Source organism: Manacus candei, unplaced genomic scaffold, assembly GCF_025592945.1.
Source record: "Manacus candei isolate 608988 ecotype Guabito, Panama unplaced genomic scaffold, ASM2559294v1 h1tg000028l, whole genome shotgun sequence".
Classification (NCBI taxonomy): Eukaryota; Metazoa; Chordata; class Aves; order Passeriformes; family Pipridae; genus Manacus; species Manacus candei.
This window is the reverse complement of record NW_026138076.1, coordinates 33,175,080-33,196,877: the sequence shown is the minus strand read 5'-3', so window position 1 is coordinate 33,196,877 and position 21,798 is coordinate 33,175,080. Positions and strand designations below refer to the sequence as shown.

The 21,798-nt window shown below is 36.9% G+C and overlaps 1 protein-coding gene across 2 annotated transcripts in view; it reads right to left on the bottom strand.

The window, feature by feature from the left end:
- Window positions 1-453: 453 nt before the first annotated feature.
- SLC39A8 (solute carrier family 39 member 8) overlaps window positions 454-21,798 on the bottom strand; it is a 30,569-nt gene continuing 9,224 nt past the window's right edge. For both annotated transcript variants that reach the window (XM_051790504.1, XM_051790505.1), the window contains exons 3-8: window positions 19,358-19,527; window positions 18,761-18,883; window positions 17,439-17,606; window positions 9,790-9,997; window positions 9,116-9,300; window positions 454-6,456 (exon numbers count right to left, since the gene is read on the bottom strand). In XM_051790504.1, coding sequence (XP_051646464.1) covers window positions 6,310-6,456; window positions 9,116-9,300; window positions 9,790-9,997; window positions 17,439-17,606; window positions 18,761-18,883; window positions 19,358-19,527 — 1,001 coding nt within the window. In that variant the 3' untranslated portion in view covers window positions 454-6,309. The remainder of the gene's footprint in view (window positions 6,457-9,115; window positions 9,301-9,789; window positions 9,998-17,438; window positions 17,607-18,760; window positions 18,884-19,357; window positions 19,528-21,798) is intronic.

Below are 21,798 nucleotides of genomic sequence, written 5' to 3'. Positions count from 1 at the left end.
ATTTCACTAATGTACCAACGAAGTGAAAAGTTACAAAATCTCTACTTTAAGGAGGACAAGTCCTCTATTGCCACAGAGAACTATGCTTTTTAATACATGAGTATTAATCACAATTGAATAATTTTGTACTTGGGTCTGCTGTTTGTAAAAGGAGATTTCAAACAAATCCCACTTCTAATAAACACTTAACTATTCCAAATCACTACCAACATTTTTACAACCAAAAGGAGATCTGTATTATCTTACTAATAATCTTAATTAAAATGGTCAAAAGCTTTCTGCAGACTATAAGAACTATACAGAAAATAAGTGAGGAAGAGAGATACTCAAAGTTCTGTGATTAACTTTACAAGATCTAACTAATTTCAGTAGATGAAAACCTGAGAAATAATTTCAAAATCTTCTCGACATCACACACAAGTATGATTCTCTCAAAGATAAAAGAAAAAGGAATGTTATTAAAAAAGTTTTATTCGCAAGACATTGCAAGGACAAAAAATATACAAATGAATACATAGCAATAACTTTTTTGTCTTACAGAAACAGCCAGTTTTTTGTTGTTGCACTTACTGTGAGACAAACACTTCATTAGCTTTCACCCATGAATCAGAAAAATGCATTTTAGTGCATTTTCTGTATCCTTTAGGCCAATGCCATCAAAGCCTTTTTGTATTCTCTAGCTAACTAAATGTGCTTGACTCATATAATCTCATTTCATGTTTCTTCTTATTAGATTGGGGTTTTCACTCTTTAGCACTAGGGGAATGGCACTGTGCACGTCTTCTTCTCAAGAACCAACCAAACCAGAGATGACTGCTGCTGTTTCTCTGATTGAGTAAGGCTAGTTGGATATAAATAAATTTTATTGTTGTCTTCCACTGTCTATACCACTATTGTTATACTTAATATAATATAATATTTGGTGTACTAACAAAATTCTTTTATTGAAGAGGATTACTAATTATCATTATTTTCATTTTAATAGCTCAGGCATTGCTAAGACCAACTCCACAAAACACCACGAGGCTAATTTCAGCAACTTCATGGGTCCAACTATATTTTCTTAGCAAACAAAATCATGATGACCTCCTGCTCAGCACTTGCCAGCATGGTAAAACAGTAATGCGGGATGGGATAAATGTAGCTGTCATCAGGAGATATTGGCTGTGAATAATGAGGTAAAGCCATGATAAAACAGAGGGAGCAGAATTGAGGTGATCAGATTTTGGGAGTTTCCAAGAAGCAGTATGTTTTGATCAAAATTATTCTAACTACTATTTTTTGAAAGAAGGTGATAAAGAATCAAGGAGAATTTCTGATATTAGCTTTGGGGATGTCATCCATCTTCTCAAATGTTCTAAAGGATAGCTAACAATTATAGACAGAAGGCTCATATTCTAATTCTAACTCCATTTCTTGTCTTCTTCTAGATAGGTATTTCATGGTTTTACTTTCCTTATCTGTAAGCTATGCTGTTTACACAACCCCCCTTTTATGGGACAATTCAGGATCTAGATGTGAAATGAGTACATGAGAACTAAAGACTTCAATCTGAATTCAACACAGTAACTTAATATGCATTGGATTTTATAGCGACAATCACAATTGAAATATTTTATATTCAAAAGTCATAGAAAAATCCAATTAAGCACAGGAACAAGGGCAGTACATCATAGTGAAGGTGGAATGTTTTTTCAACACTAATGTCAATAATGATGACATTTTTAAACTCTAACACAGGCTAAGATTGCAAGTTAAAAGACCAAACAAGATAGCTAGTAAGCAGTAGGAAATGAACAACTATTCATGGAGGTAGTCAAGATAAGAAAGAATGTCCAAGTTTTTTGTCCTCAGAGTCAGGAACTGGTATCTCTCTAAAGAAAATCAAATTTGGGTCCTATGAATATTTCATAGTGCTTCCACTCAGAGCAGCAGTTAATAGCTGTATTATGGAGAATTACATCATTGCCTAAGTTTACACTCTATTCATAAATTCAAGCTACATCTTCCCTGCAGTTCACTTCCTATGGCATTCTGTATCTCCTATTTTTACCCCAAGCACTAAATGCTGTGGTACTTAACTTTAAAATGGAAGAAATTGTAGAAACTGTGGAAGGCATTAAATTAGAATAAAGCATTATGATCATAATAGCAATCACAAGACATGTAAACACATTATCTTCTTCAAAAGCACTGTAATAACTTAAAAAAAAAAAGAGAGACAATATATTGGGTGCAAAATAAATGTAGATGGGATTAAGTCACAAAAGTAGAATGTAACTTTGTCTTTGACAGGTGCATTACATCTACTGCTAGCAGATCTTTGGCTTTCTCTCTAGTCTTCATTTCAGCAACCTTTGTCAGCTTGACACACCTGTACATTTTGAATTGAACTGCAAGACAGGGAGATAAGTTTCTTCTCAAATCTCAGGGAGTTAACTTGTGCATCAAGTATTGTAAGAACTGGTAAGGCAACTACAGCATTCCTGGAAAGTATGGGATATTACATTAAAATAAAAGTCAAGAGCTACAGTATGCATTCAGTGTGCAGGTATACATGAAATGGTTTGGTGGCACCTAGCAATCTATACATGCAAAGGGAAATGCAAGTTAATGCCCTGCACCATGTGTATTTTTGATTTGCCAAATACAACATGCATTTCTAGAGACAATTTTATTTCTATCATTGTATTCTTTAGTTGTACTTCCAGTGAAGAATTCTGAACAATTTTGAACCTTTTAGAAATGGCCTCACAGCATCTGTTCTTTGTTACACCTATCACTTAGGCTGGAAGCTCAAACACCTGAAGCTGTTCCAACACACTCAAGGAATCAATTACAGCTGACTAGATCACGTAACTGTAGATAGTAGAGTGTGTCTCTTGTTATGTGCTGCTGTTCCTATAATCACATGTAAGCAGTTTTCACTTGGTTTAAACTACTTGTGAGATTATTTTTTTTTAAGTTTCAAGGAATCTGAAAGATTTCTTGAATTCTACCTGTGTAGCATTATGGTCTAAAGGAAATGCACGTTCAATCAATGTTCAATCAATGTTCTAAATTTAGCAACAAGTTACATGTTCAGAGACATTAAAACTTGGCTCAACATTACTTGAAATGGCTTCATTAGAATTGCATGAAGCAGAAAAACAGTCATCTAAAACTGTTTTCTCCCTGGATCTTAGTCACCTTCAAATTTACACAGATGACATGCTACAGTAGAAGACAAAACAACATGGTAATATGTGAATCTGTTCACCTATGTACAGGTGAAATCAGTGGTTTCTTAAAAACTACAGATTGTGATGCAGAAATTAGCACACACAGTAGATTCTCTATATGTATCACATAGGAGGTGTTTCCACTGCTATCATTAGCATTACTGAATGTAATTAATGCATGTTCAAGTCATCTTTAAACCACATAGTTCAAGTTTTGTAGCTCTTTTTATTCAGGCAACACAAAGCTTCAGGCAGGCTACAAAAGTTAATGGAGCAGCAGGGCAAATACTTCAGCACAGAGAAGGCCACAATGCGTTGCATACTGCTGTTAGAATGGGGCTGATATTTAATTTAGCTGGTTGGTTATAGCTGAGACTAAATTTTTAGTTTGATGCCTTAAATCCTTATTCAGTCAAGAACTCATCAAAATATCAAAAACAGTAACCCTAAAGTATTGACCAAATTTTTGTGCTTATTTTTCCTGAAATCATAAATGATAATTATGTATTGCATATTTACCAGGCTTCCCCCATAGACCATTTTACTTTTCTGTATCTCCTGTCTTCAAGAGGTCAGAAGAACTCTAGGATTTACCCTTTGTCCATCTTGTTGCTCTTTATATGCTCCTGGTTCCTTCTTTAGTATATTATCAGCGGGGTAGGTGGGCATGGGGAAGGCATTGTGGTATTGGATCTTTCCCCACCTCTAGTGAAACTTTCAAAAGTGTGTCTTAGGTCATGAATCACATCATGAAAAAAAAGAAACTTTATGACAGTGATCTATTTACAACTATATACTATCTATCACAGTATTGCCAACACAGAATATCTTCCCAAGTATATGTTAAATAATGCCTAACATTAGATGTCCAATAATTTGCCCTAAGGAAACAACATATACAAAAGTATGTAAGAGCCCTATGAATTACATTACACGCTGAATTTGCACAACTGTTGAAAAGAAGGCCGAAGAGGTGGCAATTTAAGTTGAATAGTATTGCAGATGACATTAACATGAAAAAGAATATGAAAGTCTTTCCCTCAACTAATTTTCAAAACTTTTGGGGAGTAACTATTTGCAGTCTTATTTGTCACAAAAAAACAACGTTTGCTCATCCTTCTTCCTCACTGGATGTATCTGCAAAGTCTAGGAAATCACTGCGATTCCTAGAATTGGAATAGATGTATTTTATATGTACTGGACAAACAAATAATAATAGCAAAGATATACAGACAAACCTGCCCATACAGAAATCAAAAAGCTGTCTTATGTACTAAATATCCAATTAGCAGAAAAGACAGTTTGGTTTTTGACTAAAGCACTACACAGAAAATCAGACCATTCCATCTCTAGTCTGCTCTGTGATCTAAAAGTAGGTTATTTCAATGACTTGTTTGCCTCAGTTTTTCCTCCTTAGGGAGTTGATAAAACTCAAGTCTCCTTTGCAAATGTTTGGATTTAAAGGTGAAAAGTACCATGCAGATATCTATTAAAATAATCTGATGAACTAGAAATAATCAAATTATTTTAAAAAGTCAATGAACATTCATAGTTACTATAATAAATTATTGTCATACACAAGAGTAGCATTTACAAACAGCTCATATCCAAGGAATCAATAAGGAAGGAATAAAGGAAAGACATGGATTGGGAGGATTCTTCTTCACAGAAACTCAGAGGGCACAAAGTGACTAATAAATGCTTTTTCCATACAGCAAATGTCATTGGCTACTATGATTACTTTTAACATTTATAACATATTTTAAAGTATCATTTACAACTTCTGTGCAGAAGAACAGACACCTAGTTATTTTCTCTAATGTAATTACAGATGAGATTCAAGTAAAATATTAAAATTAATCCTTTATCTGGTAGAAAATATATTTTAATAGAGAATTAAAAATAAAACATTTGTCCCTTCCTACAACCAGGAAATACATCAAAAAATAGTATCTTCTTTGAAGTTGTAAAACTTGCTTAAAAATCAATGAAAAAAGTAACTTACTAGAGAATAACAACATTTCCTTCAAAGCAAAGTGGTGATTGAAATGGACTATATTTTTTTATGAATTTCCTTGTGCACATCCTGTAACACTAGAGATGATGAATTGTTTATTTCAGAAGAACTCATACATATAAGCATGATTTTAGAAAGGTCACATGCAACAGATTGTGATAAGAATTTGTATATTTTATTATCACTTACTTCCACTCAACTGCACATGAGGAAATTATTCAAATTACAAAAAAGCTTACTGGAATGTTGATTTTAGCAAGATTTTTTTCTAAATTCCACTTTGTGAAACTAAAATACCGATTTTTTTAGAGAATATTTGTGAAACTTAATTGCAAAAGTTTATTATTTTCATAAACACAAAATGCTTGTACATTTTAAAATACTCAATGTTTCTAAAATATTATGGAGTTGATAAAAGTCATAAATTTAACACAGGTTCCCTCTAATTAAAAAAAGTGGTTCTCAAAATAAATCAGCAATTCCCTAGTGCACTTATAAAGAGAGAAGATCAAAAGCAGGAACTGGTATCTTTCCTTCCAGTGTTAATTAGTAGTAATTAAAAATCTTAGCTTCATTAGTACCTACTCTGAAATAATTTGATTTTTTTTTTTTTTTGATGGGGAAAGGGGATGTTACACAGACGAATTCTGCACTAAAGTCATGAAAATTGAAAATGCTTGCCTTCATCACAGTTAAAAAAGGATATGAAACTCTATTATTTTCTTTTAAATACACATCTTCCCTGTACACCTCAGCTTTCAGTTGGTCCTGAGTTGCATGTATTGCATAATTCTACTGGCCAAGTAACATCCTTTCTCTGTGACAGTTCAGATATGTCCGATAATTTTAAGTAGAAATAAAAATACTAGCATTTTTTTTGGCATTGTACGGAAGTTGACAGCTCCTGCTATTTGGATTGACTGCAAGTCCTAAAGAAGAACTTCCTGTATTTGGGGCAAGAAGGATAGGATGGGACTTGTCACTAATGAATGTCCCTTTATGGATTTCAAGTGTCTTCCATTTGCAATTTACTTCATGTCTTCAGTAATGATTCCATTTTCACTTGCATTATCACAGCTCAATATTTCCTGCATACAAGGTGATCATCAGTATAGCAGTAAACCCCGTTAGCAAACCAGCATTCTGAATAAGGAAGAATGTAAGATCCATCTTTCTTCCTGTCACTTTCTCCCGCAGCATATCATTCATCTCTGGGAACTGAAAAAAAAAAGGATATTTTTAGGGAAGTATTGCCATCTTGTGGTAGTGTGCTTCATTTAAGGCATTAAGAACAGAACAATATTGCTACTTCGGACTGTGTATTAGAACTAACAGAGCATGAAGGCAGTCACAGGAGCAAGTCACCCTAATTACCCTGAAAACCTACTCCACCAAGGACAGTGAAATGAAATGGTGCCTTGTTCCTCTCTATTGAGATTTCACCTGGTTGTCTCTCATGCAAATTTTCCCTTTGTGATTCCAGCAGTCTCCTAGGTTCCAGTTGTTGGTTCATATGTTGCTAGGAGCAGCTGCCCTTGTATTACTAAATGTTGCGTTACTTCACTAGTATAAACAGAGAAACCCTTCTTCAGGAAGTGGAAGATCAGGATTTCTTTTGCTTTATGTAAAGGCAAAAGAAGTGAAGATGAAAACATAGACAATGCCTCAGAAATAAGAAACCTTTTACGTGTAGAAAGTCTGGTGGGCTTCTGAGGTCAAGCAAGGAAGAAAGAAGACTGGTGTGAAAGTGGTGCTAACACAATGCAATATTACATTACAGAGCAATGAAGGGAGTCTTCATTCTGTAACATGCATCTTAATGGTAACAAAATAGCAAAGGATGACTGCTGTGCTGCTGGCTGCAGAAACAAATGTACTTCCTCTGAGGTGATGGCAGAAGAGCACAGGCAAGAAGTTCCCTGCATGGGATGATTCAGGGTATGTGTTTGCTGCCGATAAAATCAACTACAGTAGGTTTCGACAAACGTACTCAAATAAACTTTCTCTTCTCCTGTTCTGCTGGGAGTAGTCTAACCAGAATGCAATGAAGACAGTTAATTTCAGTCTTAGTTTGGAAACCTCCAGGCTAGGTGACTCAGAAATTGTATCTTTCTTTGATCTCACAACACAAAAACAGCCATTGAAGGTAACGCAATTCTTGAAGAACAGGTTAAGGTTAGCGGGAAGTGGCCAAACCTTCCCAGAAATCGTTCCAGAGCTCTGTAATACTCTTGCACAAGAGGCAATGGCAACAAACCAGATTAGCTTCATGCCATACAACAAGGATCATCTGTGCACACACCTCAGTGTACACATTCTCACCCGCCCACAGCCTCACCTCACAGTGATCCTATTGGCAGAGGTGGGATATGCCAATGCTGGAAGGAAAGGGCACAGCAAAAAGAGAATGAGGAAGGAATGACATTCCAGTTAATCCTACCTGCTTCTGGACAAGCAAACCAGAGGTGTGTGAAAATCATAACAGAAAGCAGAAAGCCAGATCTCTGTACAGAGCACTTGAATACCCTATTTCAGACTTTTCAGGGGGAAGAAAAATTCAGATAGGTAACTGATACAATCCAAAAACCTATAAAAAGAGAGAGAGACTGGGGAGAAGAGGGGACAGGGAGAGAGACAGAGAGGAACAGAGAGAATAGAACAACAGATAAAAGAATGTTACCTACTTTGATGGATTAATAACAAATTTGAGCCACTCTAAATCTATGCCATGAATTTTACACATCATAGTTCAGTACATTACTGTTCATTATTTAAGAGTGAAATTAAATGAAAAGCATTAGCAATCAAGGTACTGCAAACTTATAAAATAAACTACTTATATTGTTTCTTTAATTCTAGGGTATTACTTAAATTCTATGCTATTTCCTAAACTATAATAGCATTTAATGGAATGGTCACTATAACTACATGACAGCTCTTGAACACACATAGAAACAAACTGGGGACTTAAATCTTTTCAAATTCAGGCCTCACTCTTCCAATTCTACACTCAAATGGATTCTCATGTAGCAGGTGTAAACACCTTTTCACCTGCTGCATCTGTTCTTACAACACTGAATTAAACATAATAAAACTTAAAACTCTTGAAAGACCTCTTTCATTTTGAGACAAAACATCATTATAAGAGGAAATTATGGAATATTGCTAACTGCCTGTGAATCCAGATTTTATTTCCCAATGTCTAAATCCTATTTGGATCTTAGCACAATATCTTTCCCTTATATCTTCTAGCATACTTTGAAAAATAAATGATAGACAGACCCTTTTGTATAGAGCTCAGCAAGTTTTTCAGTCTGAACCTTGAAACTGGGGCTGTCACTGTTTAATTTAAATGAGAACAGAATTTAAATCAGGTTTTTCAGCTAAACAACCTGAAAATTATCACAGTGATTACAAAACACCTTTCATTCAACTAAAAACTTAATACTTAACTTCATTTTGTTTACCTTTCTTTTTCTGTTTTTCTTTCACAATATGGTTTAAATAGAAAAATGAACCTTTTAAAGATAAGCTGAAATACTCTGGCACTTTAAAATGCTGAAACAACGTATTTATACACTTTTTACTCTTTGATGAAACTGTTCATGAAAAGCTTGTCCCTGTCTAAAACTCCTTTCAGCAATAATGTGATGAGCCATATTTGTGAAGTGAAAGAGTTCCATGTTTCATGAACAAACATAACTATTTGTGCACCCCCACTAAGGGTATAATTGCTGATTTAACATCTAATAATAGTAATAATAATTAGATGATACTGATATGAGAGCAAGAAAGTACTAAATTCTAGTACTGGAAAGACTTAGTGAAATCTTTTCTTGCAGATAAAAAAATAACTGAAAATGAAATTATAACTCACCATATCTGCCAGAGAGATGTACAGAAACATTCCACCAGCTACAGCAAAGATGATGTTAGGAGCAAAGTTGTTGCCTACTAATATACCAAAAGCCAATCCAATGTAACAAGAACATGCAGACAGAAAATTGAAAAACAGAGCCTGTCGAGTACTCATTCCTGCATTAAGCAAGATGACAAAATCCCCTAAAAGAATAAAAAAAAAAGAGAAAACCATTTTCAGAAAATGATATTGTGGTTATTTTCTGATTTCAAAGGAACTCTGAAGAAAATACATGATTTGTATAACTCCCTGCTGTTTTTCTTCATTCAAGTACATGATGAGGATTTCCCTTCAATACTAAGGAAACTGATATATTCTAAATAAATAGGTGATGCAAGATTGAGCTAAGAGCATGGGAACACACACCTACTTACAATGATTTTTGTTTTTAAAAATAATTAATACAACAGTATATGCAATATATATATGAACAAGATAATTAACACCTTTCCAATATACAGTCTCAGCTTCCACCCACTTGCACTATGGAACTTCCTGTGCCAGATGTGTATTTTGATGCTTGGGACTTCTTGATGAATATTTTTTCGATTAATTTGTCTAAACTTTCTTTCAATCTATGCACGACCTCCTACAACAGTGATTTCCACAGTAAACAACATGAAGTTCCTTACCTAATTCATGAGGAAACTCTTCACACAGGATGGCTATGGAGGTACTAAGCCCTTGAAGCAGAGACAGAGTGAAAGAAGCACCAATAGCCAAACCATCTATGAAGTTATGTACAGCATCACTCAGTGTTACCATCCAAGCAATGGTCCCAATCTTTGACAGTGGACGCCCATTAAGACACTTGCATAAGCTGCTTTGGGTGGCTTCTTCCTGGGAAAAAAATAACACAATAAAGCAATTACATAAACCACTGAATAAAGAAGCCAACAAATCATGCTCCTGTCTTTAAATGAATGCCAAGTATAAACTAAAGCACTGCTGCACACAGAGATCAAATTGCTTGGTCCAAGAAGCAAAAGGCACAGTAGTAGCACCAAATGTTTTCCTTTTCAACAAGTTAACATGCAGGGCCCAATCACCCTTCTGACTACAAAGCTTCATCTGAATGCCCTTCAGCTGAGAGAGCAGTTCAGGCCATAGTGGTCTGAATGTCTCTCTGGAGTCCCTGTCAGGTAAAGAGTGTCTCAAGGCTCCTCACAGCCTCCTCAGCCACCACTATTAAGCATGTACAGTCAGAAGGATCTGATCACATTGACTGTATTTGAAACACAACTGCCACTACATCATGCTCTCAGAGACACACCTGCTGCATAACAGCCAGGTACACATGAGTATAGACACATCCAGATATTCCATAAACTTTATTTCTAATTTTGGGCAACGATAGTCAAATCCAGCTATTCAAATTAGTTTCTACAAAGTGAATGTTTAATAAAAACAGTAATGGATAATTCTGACTGTGCAAGTTAAAGGCTCAGAGTATGAAATCAACAGGCTAATATAAAACTGCAATGCACATACACTCCAGGGATCTCACTAATTCCTCCCAAAGTGGAAGTGATTTATACATGTAGTGCCACAAAATAATGAAAAACTTGAAGCAGATAAAAGGAACTGCCATTTTAGCTGTGAGTACAAACCAACCCCCCCTAAAAACTTCTGGTGATCCGTTCTGTTAAATTTCTGTACACACATAGTGTATTTACAGGATATTTGCAAGCATTGTAGTATTTTCCCCACTAAAAAAAAATATTTGCTTATAAGGCACTAATGAGCACTCACTTACTGGAATACATAAGCAGTAATACATACATCTGTGTGCCTACAGAGATACTTATCACAGAATCACAGAACAGATCGGTTTGGAAGGACCACAGTGGGTTGTCTGGTCCAACCTCCCTGCTCAAGCAGGGTCATCCTAGAGCACATCAAACAGGATTGTGTCCAGACAGTTCTTGAATATCCCCAGTGAGGGAGACTCCACACCCTCTCTGGGCAATCTATTCCAGTGCACAGTCACCCACACAGTAAAGAAGTTCTTCCTCATATTCAAATGAAACTTCTTGTGGATCAGTTTCTTCCCATTGCCTCTTCTTCTATTGCTGGGCACCACTGAGAAGAGCCTGGCTCCATCCTCTTGACACCCTCCCTTCAGATACTTGCATACATTGATGAGGTCCCCTCAGTTGTCTCTTCTCGAGGCTGAACAGACCCAGCTCCCTCAGCCTTTCCTCGTAAGTGGAAATCATCCTTGTCATCCTAATCATCCTTGTCACCCTCCAATGAACTCACTCCAGGGCTCCATGTCTCTCTTGTACTGAGGAGTCCAGAACTGGACACAGCACTCCAGATGTGGCCTCACTGGGGCTGAGTAGCAGGTCAGAATCACCTCCATCAACCTTCTGGCAATGCTCTTCCTAATGCAGTCCAGGATACCACTGGCCTTCTTGGCTACAAGGTCACAATGCTGGCTCATGGACAGCTTGTTGTCCACCAGGACCCCCAGGTCCTTTTCCACAGAGCTGCTTTCCAGCAGGTCAACCCCAAGCCTGTTCTGTGCTGGGGGTTATTTTGCCCAAGTGCAGGACCCTGCAATTGTCTTTGTTGAATTTCAGAAGGTTCTTCTCTGCCCATCTCTCCAATGTGTCGAGGTTCTTCTGAAGGGTTGCACAGCACTCTAAGGTATCAGCCACTCCTCCCAGCTTTGTATCATCAGCAAACTTGCTGAGGAGGCATCTTCTCCTTCATCCAAGACACTGATGAAAAGGTTAAACAATACTGGGCCTGATGTTGAAACCTGGGGGACATAAGTAGTGACAGCCCTCCAACTAGACCCCATGCCACTGATTATGACCCACTGGGATCTGCCATTCAGCCAATTCTCAATCCACTTCACTGTGTTCTTATCCAGTCCACTTCCTGAGTTTGCCTCTGAGGATGTTGTGAGAGACAGCGTCAAAAAGGTTGCTAAAGTTAAGGCAGACAATATCCACTGCTCTCCCCTCATCCATACACATATCAGTCTCTTGTAGTAGAGTGGTGCAGAGGAATGCCTCTTTCTCCTTTATGAGAAGGCCACAGAGTATTCCAAGAAATTTTCTTTTGTTATTAAAAACAACATTGCAAATTGTTTTAGTTTTGCCATATGCAAATACTACCAGGCAACTGAATTTTGAACTACAAGGAAATACAACGATTAATAAATTCTTACAAAATCTCTAATGACAGAGCAACAAGGACTGTCTCATGATTTGCTCACCTGACTCTTATCTGGCTACATTCTTGTATTAGGAGCTGTCTTGGGACAGGACAAAAGTTCAGGTCGGGAATTTCCAAGTCAGATGCTTATTGCACTGTCTGGAACTCGTAGATAATAAAGCCTTGCTTGAGTAGTGCCAAAACTACCACAAAGCACACTTACAGCTCCTATTCAGTCCATAGGAAGTTCTGAAATTATACTTTCATAATGCAAAAATTAACAATGATATTAAAAAAATTGGGAGTTTCCCTGATGACTCAAACAAGTAGTTTTAGACTTTTACTACATGCTTGCCTTTAGTTTTTGAAAGTTTTCCTCTCAACATTTCATCCAACACAAGCAATGCCAATCACATTTTTTAGGTGATTAATTTGTACCTGTACTGTTTCTGCTTGAGATAGGACCACTTATGAGTGAGTAATAGACCAATTCCATCAATTCATCCAGCTCTCTGAGCTGAAGATCTGCTCTCTTATGTTATTTTCTGTTCCCTGGTGACCATCCTTCAAGCTGCCTATGAACTGGTGGAGGCACTGTTTTGTAGATCATCCTAATTTCTGCCAAAAACACATCTTTCTTGCACATGTTTCTAGTTTCACTGAGGAAAGGGAGTTTGAGACAATGCACAGATTTTAATTTGAACAATTAACTCATTTTTTCTAATAAAAAAGAACATTGTTCACATACACACAAACAACAGCAAGTATTTTCAGATAAAGCAGCAATATTAGTCTCAGGAAATTGTATTTTGAAAAGACATGTTATCGACTTCTATTATACATGAGAAAGAGGTGATGGTTTTGTTCTGTAAAAACTTTCAATTATCAAAAAATTCTCACATCAAATGCCAAGCACTTCTATAAAATGAATGGTTTTATGAAAAAAAAAACGTTTATTAGGATGAAACTTCCTGAAAGAGCAACGAAAACAGTGAGCAAATAATACAGGTGAGCAAAAACGTCACTTGTACATATTTGTTTATGTTCATTCCCGCCAAAGCACAGTTGGTTTTAGGGGGAGCCATGTGTGTGCATATGGCTTTCTGAGGGCTGTAATGGCACAACTGGCTTAGCCACAGAACTAGGTAAAGGACCCATTTTCTGGCGCAGCTGAGAATTCCAATGACAGCCTAAAGCAGTGTGTATGTACGACAAATACAAAAATCTGAAGGGTTTTTTAGTGAAATAAATAATTTACAAATATACATGCTGAAATTTCTATGCATCTAATAAAAAAAATGAACATTGAGTAAGAAGATACTATTAAGAATTAGCTGTTGAGTCTATCAAGAATGGAACTGATTCTAGAAAAGTGCTGAGGTTTGGGTTCTTTTATCTATGTATTTTTTTTTAAGTAATTGGATTTAATTTAGAATACTAGTATTGATTTAATTTTAAAAATTACTTTCTTAATCAAATCTTTCAAAATGCAAAAATAACTGTAATTTAAAAACTAGGAAACAGTTTCTGAGAGGCTTCTGCAATACATATATGGCTATCTGCCATTTACTGTGTAGTTCTGAAATATCATAATTCTTGCATGTAATCTATTGTAGATAATGTCTTGACAACTTCTCTAAATCATATAAAGTACAATGAAATTGCTTGTCTGGATTTATATTCTGAACTTTACCAGATCACGTGTCCAATAGAAGAAGATGAACGAGTAATACCTATTCTTCATGTTAAAGATAAGGCAGACTACTGACAAAATTACCCTACAAATATATAGGATTTCAAGGCAAAAAATGAACAATGTCTGTCTCTGCTGGACTATTCCCACTTTTTCATGGTAGTTTAGCAGACATCACAGAAGATATGCCAGCTAAGGAACTCTGTAATACCCAGCTGGACTATCAGGTCTAATTTTTATTAATTATTAATGCAGTTCTGTATTATTTGTATCTCTACAGTTTATGGAAAACCAAAGATGTCCTTGGTATTTTTCCTCTTCTAGACACTGACGGTTTTTTAAAAGTAATGATCTCTTCTCTGTTCCCAAAATTAAAAAATTATACAGAGTCTCTCTTATTTTATCCCATGGTATCTCAGATTACTATTGCTATTTCTAATGCATCTCTGATTCCCTCAGACAGGAACCAGATATGTCCTTTCGTATTCTCTAGAAATGCCCACAGGACCAAGAAGGAATCCTGACACTGACTCTGGGGAATAAATAAAGGTCACTGTAAAGTTTTGTTATACAACTCTAACACTCTGCACTCAAGAATACAGACATTTTAGCAATTCATCTCTGAAACAACTTTTCTTCAAAGTTACTGTTGTCAAGCCGTATTTCAACACATAGTAGATACAAACCTTGGGTAGAGCACAAAGGACGTTTCCAAGGTTGCAATTACTGCTTCGAAGTGAAAACAGAACGTAAGTGACTGATTAAACATTTACTCTGGCAGTCAATCTGTTCTGGCATTAAAGGAGATAGTATAGCTGGATCCCCACAGCTAAAAACAGTTACCACACCTCGGCACAGTCGGCTTCAAATTCCCTCCTTAAAGACTTCATGATGATTTCTGATGATGCTGTGTTTGGCCTAGCTAATAAGCAGTAGATTATGAGAATACATTAAAATTCTCTTAGGTATGTGTTGGCTTGTGCCAAAGGGTTTCTTCTTTATTTCTTTCTTAAAAGTATTTAAGAAAGAAATATGCCTGTAAAGTTGAATGCAGACTTACCCTCATGTCATTACCAAACTGCCCCAAAACACCTCAGCCACACCGGCCCTCTCCTGCTCCCTAATGACTCCGAAGACTACCTGCCCCCTTTGAACCTCACTGGAGGAGGACAAGAGTAATAATGGCTTTTTTGTTGCTACCTACAATATCATAGAATCGTTAGGCTGGACCTCTAAGATTGAGTCCAGCCACTAACCTAACACTAACAAGTCCACCACTAATTCATGTCCCTAAGCACCACATCTATGCCTCTTTTAAATACCTCTAGAGATGGTGGCTCAGCCACTTCCATGGGAAAGCCTGTTTCAATGCCTGACAATCCTTTCTGTTAAGAACTTTCTCCTAATATCCAATCTAAACCTCTCCTGGCACAACTTGAGGCTGTTTCCCCTTGTCCTGTCACTTGTCACTGGGGACAAGAAACTCACACCTTGCTACAATCTCCTTTCAGGTAGTTGTAAAGAGCAAGAAGGTCCTCCTGAGCCTCTTTTACTCCAGGCTAAGCACCCCCAGCTCCCTCAGCCATTCCTCATAGGACTTATGCTCCAAGACCCTGTACCAACTCTGTTGCCTTTCTCTGGGCACTCTCCAGCACCTCAATGTCTTTCTTGTAGTGAGGGACCCAAAACTGAACACAGGATTAGAGTGGCAGCCTCACCAGTGGTGAGTACAGGGGAAAAACAATTTCCCTAGTCCTGCTGGCTACACTGTTTCTGATACAGACCAGGATGGCATTGGCCTTCTTGGACACCTGGGCTCACATTCAGCCATGGGTTATCTGACACCAAAATTTCCTTGCAGCCAGCCTTGGCTCCAGAGTGAATTTTACCCTGTTACTTTCAAGATGATTTAATACAACATATTCTCTTCCTGGATTTGCAGAAATGGAGAGAAAGAAAGATTGAAGGGCATGAATTTTCATAAGAACATTAAGTAGAAGAGAAGACCTGTGTGAAATTTTAAGTTCTTAAGACTGCATGTAAAAGGAGATGCGTATTCCACAAAGGATCTTGGGGTGACCTACAATATTTCATGGTCACAAGCATCTCATCTAAACTAGTTGTTAGAAATAAATCCTATGTAGTTGCATTTTAATATTCTAATATGTGGTATGATTTTGTTATGTTTAGGTTATGCATAAGCAGGTGGCTAGCCAAAAGGTAACACTGGAATAAGTCCAGATGTAACTTCTAGTACAGGACAGAAAAACAATACCCATAACACTAGAGCTGACTGTCTCTGCAGAGAGCAAAGTGGTGTTCTTTTTGTTTTATAAATCTACAGAATACAGCTTAGGGACACTCATAATACTAATTCCCTCTTGGTGCCCATACAATTTTAAGTATATTTCTCCTAGTTTTTGAAACATCCAGTATCCACCACACTTCATGACATTTCTACAGTAAGGACAAGTAAATTTTATTGCTTTAAACTGTGTGCATCAAATGCCCTGTGAGCCTGCAAGGTCAATGCAGAACTCTAATATTTTCTCCTGGCTGTTAGGGCATGCCTCTGGCTTGCTCTCCTGCTTGCTCCTCTCTGCTCCCCACAACCAACTTACCGGCTAAAGAACATGAGTGGTAAACCAGAAATCTCTACTATGAAAAAAAGTTTGCCTTGGACATTCCAGATTTTTTTTTTAATGTGTTTTTAATTTTTTATAAGTAAGAAATGGTACTGCTCCTCCCTGCACAGGGGAAAAGACTAAAGAGGCACAAAACTTTCTACTTCCATTTTCTTCTCAGACAGAAGGAAGTTGTATTTGCGGTATGAAAATAAACACAAAGAAATACAGAGAAAAAATCTGAAAGATAGTAACACTTAAACCAGGAGGAATGGCTTCTGTCTCAACATAGGACATCCATAATTCTCATAGTATCCAAACATACTGAATTATGACAAGCAGTGCTCACAATATACTGCATGAAAGTTACTGTATTCGGTTTTTGTATTAAGTTACTGTATTATTCAAAGGAATCGAGTTCTCACACTTAACAGCTTTACATAATCAGGAACACCACAGAGATCACACAACACTAAAATACACTATCACTCTTAAAGCAAAACAAAAAAACAAAATCAATATTAACCAAATTATCTGATTAAATACATCTCTCTGTCCTATGCATTCAAATACTGATATAAAATAGCCCTTTTTGTTGGCTACAAATTGAATGCATCATTCAGCTTTTGTAAGCTTGCCCCAAAACCCCATTATTTTTTTCGTAGAGCTCAAGCAAATTATAAGCTCTAAGTTTACAAGAATTTACAAAAGTAATAAAAATTCATATTAACTGTCCCCTCAGATACATTTATATAATTGGCAGGAATACAATAAAAAATAGACACAATTTTCATACCTGTGCTGAGACCACACTGATGCTGTCAAAACCAAGATTTCCATTGCTCTCTATGACGGCTGAATTTGCGTAACACGCCCCCCCAATGCTGGATGACAGTGGTTTGGGTGGGTTAGTCTTATCCTGAGAACGATTCTCTTCACCATTTTCGAAGTAATTATGGCCAGTCTAGGTGACAAACAAATAAGTAGGAGCTAATTAAAACAAAAGCAAAATAGCAAACATAAGAAAATAGAGACAAAAAGGGAAAGGTGGGTGCATCATACTCTTGCTGCCTTGTTTTCAACACCAAGTGATTGTTGAAATGAGCAGCAGTAAACATTTCAATTTTTCAATGAACTCCAAATGTATCTAAGTTCCTAACTTATCTCTTACTTTTAGCTAATCAGAATACATGTGGGACTTTTAACTTTTACACCTTTATGTAGAACCTCCCAAGCCAAATTCCTAACCACAAGTGACCAATATTTGCTAGTTATTCATGGTTGTTTGTCAAATGGATCTTATTAGCCTTTGTCAATTGTGTACAAAAATAAACAGTAACAAATTTGTTTTTTCTATTTTTAGCTATTACCAACAAGGGGCAGTTGATCATCATAATTTTCACTACCAGCAATACTTTGGGAGGGGGAACCTTAAGAGAGGTAGGAGTAGGACAGTTTTCTTTCACGAGTAATGAGCAGAGAGGACCAGAATTTTGAGGTGCCCTTCTCTGAGACAAAATCAGCCCCACTGATGTGAGTACGCAACAAACAAATACTCAGACATATGGGTAGAAAGCAGAGTGCTGGGCAGTAAGAGATAACTGCAGTGTTCACTAAAGCAGGTCTGTGTACTAGAGCATGGGGAAACACAGAGCTGAAGTCACTGAAGGAAAGATTCAGGTCCTATCAGCATGGTTACACTTTGCAGGTGACTACGAAGGTATAAATGTCACATGGATTTCTCCTGCCCGAAGGGGAGACTCCATGGGCAGACTCCATTCTCTCCAGCTCTTAGGTATTTCCATCCTTTTCTGATGTGTTTAGCTATCATGGCAACGACTTGGCTATTGAGAGCAACTGAAACATCTTCCAGTGAGAGCAGATCACACTCATATCTGGATTCTATTCCCAGTGCTGCTTATAACTCCTTCAAAAAAGTGAGGTTGCTTCCCCTATTCATATGGATTTTAAACAGTTATATTAGAACACAGAGTAGGGCTGAATTCCTCAGATAAAATAGAAAAAAACCCACACATTTTATTTAACTGGCAAGTATCTCATAAAATATGACAGGCACTTTAAGGCAAGGCTTGTTCAGTTAGTGACAGGTTTCATTACCTGGTGATAGATCTTTAATATCACTTTAAGAATCCTTTCCACAAAGAAGAGAATATAGAATCCACCAAACACAGCAACTGCCTTCTCAACATAGTTATCTACTTTCGGGTCAAACCCAAACGCCTAACAGTGAAGAAAAAAGCAATGCAAATTAGTCTGTAATCTTAATATATTTCCAGAAAAACAAACAAATGCCACACTTCACAGATACCCCTTTATTATAAAAACTGTCTCTATACCCACCACCAGTTTCCATGACCTGAAATTGTGAAAGATCCTGATCCTTTAAATTTTTTAAACTTGGATTAAACGTTAACAGTGTAGCCCAATAAAGTTCACTAAGATTTTATCCAATGCATTTCTCTTTCTGTCTAAAGGCAGCATAGCCCATGAACATTGTTCCCCAATGAACAATAAGACAGAGATCTTGATGGCTCTGACTCATCCCAGAAAGGGATCATAGCTAATGGTACTGAAACCCACACAAAACTCTTTGGAGACTACAACCCACACACAGAACCCCACAGCAGCATGCTTCTAAAATTAATATACTTTAGAAACTAGTACGCAAACTAAATAATGATTCCCCTTGCTTACCTCTGGAATGAGCTGGAAAATTGCATTAGAAAAGAGAGTACCAATGGCCAAGCCCACAAAGTAAGTTAAAACCTTGGGGAAATACGACTTCTTTAAGAGAGGAGTTAAAATCAATCCCAGAAGCGATGCCAAGTTAATGATAGTCACAGCCAGGAACCCAAATCCCCAAACTGTGGATAAACAAGAAGAAATACAAAATATTTTAGTATAACACCCACTTCAGTCTGCTTGTGATTTCTCTAATTGCTAAATTGTAAAAATGGAATTAGTAAAAGTAGTGGTTCCTTGATTGAAATTAAAATTCACAAATATGTAATTCTGAAGTTAAGATGCACACCTGCAGAAAGGAAATATCTGAAAACACTGTCTGGGACTACCATATTAAAAATGGAAACTGTGCTAGTATAAGTATATATATACGGGCTAGCCTATATGCTGCTAATATAAATCAGGTCTCTGTACAGCCAATAAAGAGTAAAAATTAAGGCTTAGGCTAATAACTGAAGTAGTTATAGCATAGAGATGATAAGACAAAACTTGTCACTAGTCCCAGAGTCAATTGTCATTTAATGCCAAATAAATTGCCATTTACTTCTAAGGAACTCCAAGACTAGAAGGCTGCTGTCTTGGCTGTACTAGATACAAAAATCCTTCCTGATAATGGATGACTCCTTCAAATCACCCTGAAGTGGTATCTCAGTTCCTAACACTCCTCCCTCCTTCTCTTATTCGAAGAAGTTCTGCTGGCTGAAAATGCTGCCCATCACCACTTATCAAACAGGTGGGTGACAGATAGCTCATAGTTGAGACAATTATAATAGAGAAATGAAAGTGCATTTAAAAAGAGGTTCTAGGTTCAAAAAGAAGGACATACAATTTAGGTACGCAACGGGGAAAACTTTTTCTAAGAAGCAGTATATGCACCATAACTTTGTTTCCTTCATCATAAGCATAGTCTCAGATTTTTCATGTTCGGACACAAGGACTTGCACAAATCCATACCATAATAATTCTGGAGTCTGAATTACAGGTTGGAGAGGTGTGGTGTGGTTGCTGTTGTTGCTCATAAGCATCACAAAGTCGTGCCTCTATGTGTGATTACTGTTTTTCCCAGTGACATTTCAAGTCACTGTGAGTACAGAGAAAAGCTTTAAAAGTTGCTCTGAAGAGGTCTACAACGGTGCCTCAAGTGATGCCACAGAACCACAAAGTTATCCACACAGACAGAGGGTTTGTCTGTAAAATTAACCACAAATAATAATCAGAGCCAACAGCACACTGCCTAGATGAGAACAATTTGGTATAATCCAGAACGCTGCATCATTATAAGCTTGTGTGTATGTAAAGAAGTTGCATGGCAGAAACTAACAGATCAGATCTGCAGCCTTACTCTTCTGGAACACAACTGGAAAACACAACAAACTAGATTACTCACCTGCTACCAGGATGGCTCTATTTTGTTTGTAGAGTGTCACAATTTTTATATATAATGACATTTATATTATGTCAAGAACAGAAACATTAGAAACATTTAAAGTATTCAAAGAAGGTGTATCACTGCCAATTAGAACATTAATTTGCCAGTTTTGAGGGAGATACACAGAGAGCAGGAAGAAACCACAACTAGATATGGGTAGATTCACTAAGCTACACAGGAGCTTAATTTCCATTAAAATAAATTACAATTAAGCTTGCAAATATCTTTTTGAAATCAAATTTATAATAGACAAATAGGTCTGCAATGTCATCAGGAGTCACAAACCACTGTTTACAGTTTGGGATTACTACAGAAGCATGAGTCTCTTTCAGCTCAGTGTATGGACATCTACACGTATTCTATGCAAAAATGTACATTTTAAACTGAGTTAACAAAATAAAAAAGTGACAAAATTCCAAGATAACCAATGTTGCCGAAGTTCCTGCATTGCAGATTGTATTTCACAATGCAGTATGCACTGCTGTCTTAAAAATTATTTTATTCACTAGGACTCCATCCACACTAAGTTTTTCATGAGTCCACACATCTCAGAAATCTGAGATACCAGAGCGGGGCACTCTGAACACATACTCTCTCTTCCCCAAGACTGGTGGTGCAGTCAGCTTTAGCCAGCTACTATTATTCTTTCTGTCTCTAGAACTGCAGACCCAATAAAGAGACAGTCAAGATACCCAAAGACTCAAGAAATCTAAAAAACAGAATTGCAGGAGTGCAAGTAAGATGGCCTCCTTAGAACACCACTGCTCAGCATTGCTCTTTATAAGAACAAGCAGGCTCAGGCTCTTCCTTAGCCTTGGCCTAGGATGAAGAGGAAAAAAGTGCATGAATACCTTTCTAAAGAAGTCAAGAAAAGAGCACAGAAAATGTTCACATTGGACAGAAGGAATGCCACTGGGAACTTCCAGTATTTCATACAGTTCTCCCTATTATCTTTCAGAGAAGC